Source organism: Xylona heveae (assembly GCF_001619985.1).
Source record: "Xylona heveae TC161 unplaced genomic scaffold L228scaffold_2, whole genome shotgun sequence".
In the NCBI taxonomy this organism is placed as follows: Eukaryota; Fungi; Ascomycota; class Xylonomycetes; order Xylonales; family Xylonaceae; genus Xylona; species Xylona heveae.
Window position 1 is genome coordinate 1560318 of NW_017264194.1, and position 9622 is coordinate 1569939.

At 48.6% G+C, this 9622-nt stretch overlaps 2 protein-coding genes across 2 annotated transcripts; one reads left to right on the forward strand and one right to left on the reverse strand.

Moving 5' to 3' along the window:
* Nucleotides 1-3406: 3406 nt before the first annotated feature.
* L228DRAFT_244113 (Dor1-domain-containing protein) lies at nt 3407-5409 on the reverse strand. Its single transcript, XM_018331842.1, has one exon. The coding sequence runs from the start codon at nt 5225-5227 to the stop codon at nt 3656-3658; it is 1572 nt and encodes a 523-aa protein (XP_018190862.1). The 5' UTR covers nt 5228-5409; the 3' UTR covers nt 3407-3655.
* Nucleotides 5410-5555: 146 nt separating this feature from the next.
* L228DRAFT_244114 (hypothetical protein) lies at nt 5556-9620 on the forward strand. Its single transcript, XM_018331843.1, has 6 exons — nt 5556-5729; nt 5792-5851; nt 5907-5921; nt 6004-6102; nt 6168-8964; nt 9046-9620. The coding sequence occupies exons 1-6, from the start codon at nt 5715-5717 to the stop codon at nt 9495-9497; spliced, it is 3438 nt and encodes a 1145-aa protein (XP_018190863.1). The 5' UTR covers nt 5556-5714; the 3' UTR covers nt 9498-9620.
* The last annotated feature ends 2 nt before the right edge of the window (nt 9621-9622 follow it).

Consider the following 9622-nt stretch of genomic DNA (forward strand, 5'->3'; position numbering starts at 1 on the left):
CCTCTTTTTTTTTTTTTTTTTTTTCATTGCAATTTGTTCCTTAAATCTTTCCTATTCAGGCCACCGCGCGTGTATTTTACTTCTCGCTGCGGTAAAACCCCCACGGAAGTTTTGTCTTTCTGTCTTGATCACGTGCTCACTCTAATGCTGTCTTTTGGGCCAGTGGATTAAGGTTGGCCATGGTCACCTTCGTCTTCCACGCCTCAAAGGTTTTCCGATAGATACCGATGTCAGTTTCCAAGCCAAAAAAAAAAGTATAACTGAAATCCGATCATCATGCATTCATCCTCTCAGATCACACATATTCAAACTATTACGTTTCTCTGCGGCACAGTAGACATTGGGTGCCTGCTTTTCAGCCCCTGAACTCTTCCCCTCTGTGCTTGCTTTGGTATGTGGGCGGCATAAGAGAGTTTAACGATATCTTCCAATAATAATTCAATTTAGGTTTGTATCTCGGCGAAATAATAATCAGCCTTTCCATCAAGTAAAAAGGAAGAACAGAATTCGACAAGGGGTCGGAGAACAAAGGGTCACGGGTCAACTAAAGGTTGCGATTCTGTAATAGAAACCCAAAACCGTCGTGTCATGTAGCAAATTCCTGGGCTTCCCATGTTTCTGTGACTGCATTATTTCTGGTCACCTCCCCAAAGTGAAATGTGGCATGTGGAGCGCGCCGATAACCGGTAACGCCGCCTCTCCCTCGGTTCGGCTAGGCTATCCTCGGCGGGCGTTTTCTTCCGCGGGGGTTGCCCATCCCATTATTTACTGCAGCAGATAACGGTGTCGTTTGAAACGAAAGAGGCATCTGTTAGCAGATATTTTTCCTAGCAGATCATCTTTGCCGGGTCGAGCGTTTATCGGCATCCCGTCTCACCACCCCATTACGCGATCGTCTCATCTAAATTCCCCCAACCTCATCCCTGTATATGCTGGGATCAGAGATTCGATGACCAATTCATTACTTAATTCAACCGCTCTTTGCCATCCTGCCACGAGACGTGATGCGACATTATTATTCCATAAGAACGCCAACTCCCTGCCAGAGAATCGACCAATCGCCTGGACATTCTCTTTTGGACGTTACTCAAACCTGTAGCTGGTGAAAAGCATGCCAATTGATGGCCTGCTTTTCGAAGTATGTCCGAAAGTAGGACCGTAGGCTTCCTAATATGTTATTGAGTGTCTCTCTCTCTCTCTCTCTCTCTCTCTCTCAAAGCTACAGCCTTGCAGTAACAAAACATGTACCACGTTAGGATCGTCATACGTTCTTGCTTTTAGTAAAAGGCAATGATGATGGGATTGGACGACCTTGATGATAAATTTGTATTATTGCATGTTGTTCGATGAGAAAACCACGCGAAAGGTCGCCTTAATCCTCTTATTTGACGTATATTGGTGCATTTACGCGTGGCATCATACAGGTCATTATATTGACGATGACACGTCGTGTTGTACGGAACTTCCGAGTACCTAATGCCCGACACTTGAAAGTGATATCAAAAGTTGGTAGAAGTACAAATGGACAAAATCCATTGCGGCAGACCTTGCCATATAGGCGCACTTTGTGTATCGTAAGAGCCATTGAATCCGAAAAAACGCCACTTCCTACCAAGCCGAACTCCCAATTGATGCATGTGCACTATTCTTCTTCACTCTCACTCTCGCTTTCTACTACTCTCCTTTGCAAGGCTGCCGAAGAGGGGACGTCATCCGTAGCCTGCTCCCTTTCCTGAGACTCAAGCGCTTGCGCAAGCTCGGCTTCTAAATCGTCGTCCGCCTCATCCGCGTCCTCGGCACCGTCCCCAGGTGTTTGCGCAAAACCTGGAGAAGGAAGTTCAAGCATCTCGACATCTCCGTCGGCAGCCAATGTCGGTTTCGATAGTTGCCCTTCTTCCGTATCGCTCTCTTCCGAAGAACTGCTCTCAGCCCCGACTGGACTCACTCGGCCGCTGGCGGCAGGACTAACCGAGCTTGCAGCAGATCGTAGTGACATGGGCCCGCGGGAGCTCAGTCGAGCTGAGACTCCTGAAAAGTGACCGGCTAATCCGCGGCGTGGCTTTGTGTCAGGGTCCATCTCAATGGTAAGCTCACCGTCTGAGATCATGTGTTTTGTTTTGGAAGTTGGTTGGGGCTCCGTCTCAATCTTGAGGACGTTACTATCGTCGTCCGACGGGGGCGACGACTCGTCATCTGCAGCTGACACATCTTGCTTCCGCTTTGTTGTCCCACTCATTGTTTTCGACTCGGATAATTTGGAGCGGGGCTTGCGCTTCGATTGTACAGCCATTTGCGTTCTCTTGGGAGGAGGAGAACTATGTGCGATCGAAACTTTGGGTGGCTCTTGTGGCTCCTGTGATTCTGGAGAGGGACTCCTCCCTTTGTTCAAGAAATGCCGAAAATCATAAGGATTGTTCTCTTCTGGACTCGCGTCATCGGGCACCTCAGCAAAGTCGCCCTCTCCTTCAGAGTCTGAGCCATCACCGTAGTGAAGCTGGGGGTACTGCTGAGCTAGAGTATCCGCGTCTCTTTCCCAACTAGCGCTCGTGAGATTGAAAGAGAAATCCCAGTCCACCTGTTCAAGTGTAAACGATTGACTGCTAGATTCGTAAATGAGAAGATAAGACTGGGACGGAGATCGTTTTCTTCGGGCGCCAACATAGGTATACGCATCAGACTCTTCAGAGTCGTCTTTGATTGATAGAGTGTACTTTTCCTTCCCCGACCGAGACGGTGTGATGCTTGTCCTTCGCGATTGAGAGGTCTGGCTAGGTTTGTGGTTGACTGCATAGTGTCAGAAAGTTAATTTCAAAGGAAGTTAACTATAACAAGGGATAGAGCGACAGACATCGAATACTACTGTAGACCTTTGAATGAGGTGAGTGTTGGTTCAAAACATTTTCACCCAAAGATACAGAATATCTCCCAGCTTTTGCAGGGTCAATCTTCCCATTCTGGTCCGAAATCGGGCCAGTAGTTTGCGACGCCATTCAGAGGGCCGGGCCCGACAGATAAGCTTGAGCTCGTCAGGAGTGCCAATGTGAAAAGATTCCACTAGAGTGAGAAGACTCTGGTCGTTATCGGACAAGGATGATGTGGATATCCTAGGATAGAAGCGCCCTTAGGAAAATGGCGTGGAGTAAGCATTTGATAGATGCCGGAGTAACGAATAAATTCGATCAGGCGCAGATGGTGGACGACAATCACTTAATCGGGAACAAACAAGTACCGTTAATGGGGAGAAGTTCCCCAGAGCCGGATATGCTACCCGATTGGCGCTAGTGTTCCCGCTGCCCGGGTGTTCTGACGGGCCGAGGCAATTATGGTTCCAGGGGCCAGATCTACTGCTTGTATAAACCATAATTTCACTTTCTCGTTGTTTTTAGAAGATTGCAGCAGCTCTATTGCTGCTTATTAAAGTAATTGTATTCCAACCCATCTAAATCTCTCCAAAGCCAGATGCCCTTCATATGCGCCTAAGCAATCCACGAAATGAGAACAGAAATGACCTGGGAAAGGAGGTATCAAACAACAGAACATTTAGGTAGACCCCCTGAGAGCTTAACGCCCAGCCAGAAGGCGACAGACATTTGAGCTCAACGTAGAATACAGTATAATGTGATATCAAGAGGTGGAAAACAGTGTCTTTTTACGTCTATGTTCCCACAGAAGGGCGTTTGGACCAATTCTGAGACGTACCAGCTCCACTGGCTAGTAACTCCAGGCGCCCAGCAAGCAAACGGTGCTTTTTGATCATCTCCGCCCATTCAACAGAATTTGACGAGGTGCCCTCAGTGTTCTCGACCTCGAACTCTTCATCTTCTTCTCCTCCCTCGCTGTCGTCATCGTCGCTGTCTTCGAGAAATGCGAGCATGACACTAAAATCGCCACCAAGCCTGCCTAGGCTTCCTGCACAATAAAGAACTTGTGTGAGGAGACTCTCTCGCGCACCCTTATCTTTGACACTGGGAAGATATCTTCGTAGGGTATCAATAAGCAAAGAGACCAAATGAAGAGGGAACGTAGACAGCGAAGAAGGAATCGGCTGTAAAGGATCTGTCGCTGATGGGTCTGCTGCAGCTTTGATGTCTCTAACATAGTGCGACGGTAAATTTGACTTTGTCTGCGGTGCCAGTTGCTCCCTACTCCCGTCCGAAGCACTAACAAGCGATGGAAAAATGCTTTTATACATAGAGACAATAGAAAAGCTTTGCTCACGAAATATTTCAATATAGCGTTTCAGATATCGCTCCGTCTGCTGGCCGCCAGCCCAAGAAGGGCCGTTGGCATCAGTCACATTTGGAGCCTTTTCGCTCGCCACCCGTCTCTCGAGTTCTTGCTCAGCCAATTCTCGAAGAGGATCTAGTGCTTCTAGCATTGCAACAAGGCTTGCTAGACGGCAAACGAGAAAAAGAGCGCCAAGACCGTCTTCCTGTGAGATGAGGTTGACCCCAGCTTGCGAAAATCCTTGTGAATTGTCGAGTTCCGGGGAAAGTCGTCGTAACCATCCAACGATCCGCATCCCACCAGCGACTTTGATGCCTTGAGTTCTCAAATTGGAAATCAGATTTGTCGTCATAACCCGCATGGCCACTTCGGCCTCAGAGACAATCGAATCTACAAGCGGAGAGGACGGATATAAAGTTCGAAGTCGTTTGATATGTGCGAACAGCTCTAAAGCTGAAGCATAGTTTGCGTTGAATGAAGAGGAGTATTGGCTACCAAGCGCGGCATTGGCATTGGAGCTCGTTGATAGCGGCGTGACCGCTGACGAAAGGAGAGTCGGAAGGTCAAGCATGTCTCCTAGTCGATCCACGTTCCTGGCAAGAAGCATTGCCTTTTTCCGTCGGACAAGCAAAGGGTTTTCGGCGTTTTTGTGGAATGTGTGGGCAAATCGAACAGCTTCTTTATCCAACCCTGGGATGTCATCTTGAAGTTGGTTTGTATCACTCGAGACTTTCGGTAGAAGAAATCGGAGTGTCGAAAGATAGTCCGAAGATGATATCAAGGAGCTGTAAGACCGTGTCGACAACGCCTGAAGCGATAGTAGTTTCGATTGTAGCGATTGCGAGAGCGATTGAGGCTCGGACGTGTTCAGAGAAGACACTGAGAGAGTGCAGAGGCTTGATAGGTAATCGGAAATGATGCTGTCTTCAGACAAAGTCTCTTCAGAGGGAGACTGCAGCCCCAGGTAGGGGCTCAGAAGCTCATGTAAAGGATCCGCCATGTTTATCAGAAAACTGCGGCCAGCCGCAGTCTGAAGGTCCACTCACTTAGGTGATATACTGATCACTGAATTAGGTAAAAACGGGCATCTTGATGCTACATGGCCGGATCAACGATGGGAAAGTCGGAAAGCGAAACGCAAAGCTCGGTGAAACTGCACGCCTGGTGTTAGTATTATGGATGGTGACAGTCCGGGGATACTTCAGTTACCCTCGGAGATCGAGAGTTGGGATACCGTCTGATGACTAATCAATCTTTCCGGGGCTTGACCGCTCACCCACGTCCCATTCACATGTGAAGGCCAAATTCGAGCTGATTTGTCTGGGTGGGAAAGAGACAAATATATCCTTTCGTCGGCGAGGAGACGATGATCTGAGCGGAGTCTCCCTTCAGCGTCGTCCCTGCCGCGTTGTATAGGATAATCTGGGTTCTGACCGGCTAATTTCCAATCATTTACCTCCTGGTCCAGTGCTAGAAACAGTCATATCATGTCACATCAAACTGTAAGGACATCTGGAGAAGATATGTCTCTGAAGCTAGGGAATGTAACTGATCTTTTAAACAGTTCTTCGAGGAGGACTCATGTGCATTAAAAAGTAACCCAGGTGTGGTGGGCGTTGTTGAGGCAAGTGTTTATGATCTTGGTCCAGATTTGGATGACAACTTCTGACATGAACTAGCGTACCTGGCACGATGTAGGCAACCGATTAAATTTTTCTACAAAAACCGTCTGCTGCATTCAGTGACATGGGCTCTTAAGCTGACCTCTTCGACAAGGTTGACGGTCATACACCCTTGAGTGAACGACTGGACGGTATTAAACGGCATCAAGATGTCCCAGAGAATCAGTACAAAAAGTTTCTCGCATTAGGCACGGTATGGCAATTCATATATTTAATTTTTCAACCATTTAAAGCTCCCAGCTGACCAAGCAAGCAAAGCCCCCGCGACAGCATGCACTTGTGCAATTTCTTGATCCAGCCTATGGCGCTCTCCTCATCCACGAATCTCACCTCATATTGCTGGACCGAGCGCTGGAGTTTGGGGATATAGTGAAGAAAAATGCTACGCAAATAATGAGCGGAACCGTCATAAATACTTCAAGACATTGCGATCTTGTCCCTTCGTTTCCAACCGCTCTAAGTTCCGCGACGACCACTCCTTATTCAGAAGAGCGGGCAAACAGTCAAGCGTTTGAAGGACTACAGTATACTTCGAATCCTTTGCCCAATCAGGAGGGCGTGCCTTTCTTCTTTGATATACCGGCTGCAGAGCTGCAGTTTACTGAATCTTATCGAATCGGCGATTTCGTAACTTATCACGGATGGTTGGGAAGGATCGAAGAAACGTTTGACGAGGTCACTGTCCGCTTGGAAGACGGAGGCATCGTCGTCGTGGAGCTTCCGGATGAGTTGGAACTCCCGGTGGGTTTGCAAGATACGAAAGACATGAGCAAGCTGGACACAATGCCGGTGGATCGTATCGCTGTCGGCGACTTAGTGGTGACTAAGAAAGGCAACCTGCGACGAGGGGAGTGGAAACAGAGGTCTTATAATCCCTCTACTCCTCCGCGTGGGTACGTTGTTGGTGTCGAAAGATTAGAAATTGAAGTTCGTTGGCTATTCCAAAATTTTCTGTCTCCAGATCGCCAGGGCATCCAATCGGAGCCTCCAAATTTATTGAATCTAAAGGATTACCGTCACCAAGGATTGCGAGTGTATGACAGAGGAAGGCTACCTCCACGCGACGGAAACGGCAGCGACAACCCCGCTGGTTTTACGAATGGATCTGATATTGGCATTGCTGATCGGGTTCGGTTCAGAGACTTGACGGGAGCTTGCGTAAAGTACGACGGATCGAGCGTCACTAGGACGGGACAGCGCCAGGCTAAGTTGAAGGCCATTCCCCCAAGCTCAGCATCTGGCTACGACCTTAACACGTTTTACGTTATCGGAACGAAAAGCTTCGTTACCGTCCTCTGGCAAGACATGACCACGACTGAAGAAGAGAGCACGGCTTTAGTGCCTTACATCAATGTGGATGACAATGATGTGTGGCCTGGCGAGATTGTTGCAGTCAAAGAAGGTTCTCAGCTCGCTGGTTCTCTTGACCAGGGCAGAGCTGAAGGGGCAATTCCCAGCAGCGGTGTTGCCGCAGGTACATTTCATGACGAAGAAGTATATCGGCCGAAAAAGGTCGGTATTGTACAGTCAGTGGATGCATTGGGTCGTATTGCCTGCATCAGATGGTTCCTGGACCCGAAATTGGAATTAGCCGGCGATCGGAAGTCGATTCTGCTCCCTGGCTCTCATTGCGGGCCACTATCTGATAATTCTGAGGAGGTCAGTTTTTACGAGATCTCCGCATTTCCAGCCTTAACCAAACGGAGAGGGGACTTTGTGCTGGTTGGGCCATCAATTTCCTCCTACTTGTCACCCCCAACCGGTTCAGAAGATGCAAATAATGGAGATTTTGTTCTACCAAATTCTGTTGATGGCAACGAGCTTGCGTCAATGATCGGCTCTATCGCTGGAACTCTCGTCGAGCCCAGTTCTGATCAAGCATTCAATCAATTCAGTCAGCTTCAGAGTGCAATATCATCTTCAGGCCTATTACCGGCCACTTCTGCTGCTTTATCCATTCTAGCTCGTTCGGGAGCCCAACATGTCCGGGACGCGGCTGCGCAGATGCAGGCGCAGCTGGCTTCAGTGGTTGCATCTGGTCAAAGTTCCCCTATTGATTGGTTCGGAGAGATAGTAGATCTCGGACTGGATGGTCTTGTCACCGTACGCCTTTGTGGTTTGCCTAGCGCTTGTGACATACGCGTGCCTATTGAGCGACTCACGGTTATCATGAATGGCGATGAAGAGGACGGGGACGAAGGATTTTACTCTGATAGCAGCGATAATGATGGCTCGGAGAACTGGTGGAGTTCAGATGCCTATGACTCTTATGAATCTGACGAGGTTCTAGAGCAAACTATCGAGTACGAAGGCGGAGAGAGACTTGATGCGGATGGCGGAGATGACGTGTGGCTTACTGACGAAGAAGGATGTTCGGTCGCTGACTCGGATACAACCTTGGAGGATGTGGATGAACAGAATCAAGCTGCTCAGAGTGAGCATGCAGATTTGAGCTCGCAGAAGCTGCATGATCCGGCCATGGACCCAGCATATCAATTATCGGGCTCAAATGGTCAATTGAATGACAAGTCAGTGGACCTTTCAGTAGCGGGCGCTTTTACGACTCCCAGCTGCCTGGAAAGCCCACTAAACTTTGCAATCTTGGACGAAGAACCCCCTGCAGGGCATCATTTTATCGGAAATATGCCTGATCTGACATCCAATCTCATGCGCCGGATTCGCAAGGAACATAAGATACTAGAAAAGTCTCTTCCGGAGGGAATATATGTCAGGACATGGGAATCCCGTCTTGACATCATAAGGGTGCTGATTCTTGGGCCGCGCAATACCCCTTACGAATTAGCACCATTTGTGATTGATTTCCAATTCGGCAATTCGTTTCCTTCTTCGCCGCCTGCTGCTTTTTTCCATTCATGGACTGCGGGCATGGGCCGAGTCAATCCTAACCTCTACGAAGATGGAAAAATCTGCCTGAGTCTACTGGGGACATGGCCCGCTGACGCCAAAAATGAGAGCTGGTCTCCTCAGCGATCCAGCATGCTTCAAATTCTAGTCAGTCTGATGGGCTTGGTCCTAGTCAAAGAACCGTTTTACAGTAAGTTGTTTCCCTTGCCTCTCTCTCTCTCTCTTTCTCTCTCGCCCACGCTCTGACTAACCCCCTTCTTCTCCCCTCTAGACGAAGCTGGCTTCGATATCCTAGTCGGGTCGGAAGATTCTCAAGTATCATCAAACCATTATACTGAAAGAGCATTCGTGCTCTCCCGCGGATTCATCAAGCACGCCTTACAGCATCCAACACACGGCCTCCAAGACGTTGTTCACTGGCTTTACCTCTCCCCTCACCCTCAAGCACCTAAGCTATTACGCGCCGCTATTGCAGACGCCCAGGATATTCTGCGCAATAGTCAGCACGAAGCCGAACCCGCTGTACACCACGCGAGAGAAGAAGGCGGAGAGGCGAGCAATGGCTCTGTTCCTACGTCGTCGTCTTCTTCTCCTTCTTCGATCTCAACATCTTCCTCTAGAGAACCTGATGCGCTTCAGCGAGTCAGCGCCGGCGCGTCAATCTTGCTTCGAAAGCAGGTCGCAATATTACAGGACATACTGGCCAAACAAGATTCTAGTTGATGTCAAGTGAGTAAATATGCGGTGTTTCACTCTGTTTATGAAATGGAATGATTTGATGGGTTACATATATTTCTTTTCTTCTTTTCCTCTTTTTGCTTTTGCTCTTTCTCTTTGTTCCTCTCTTT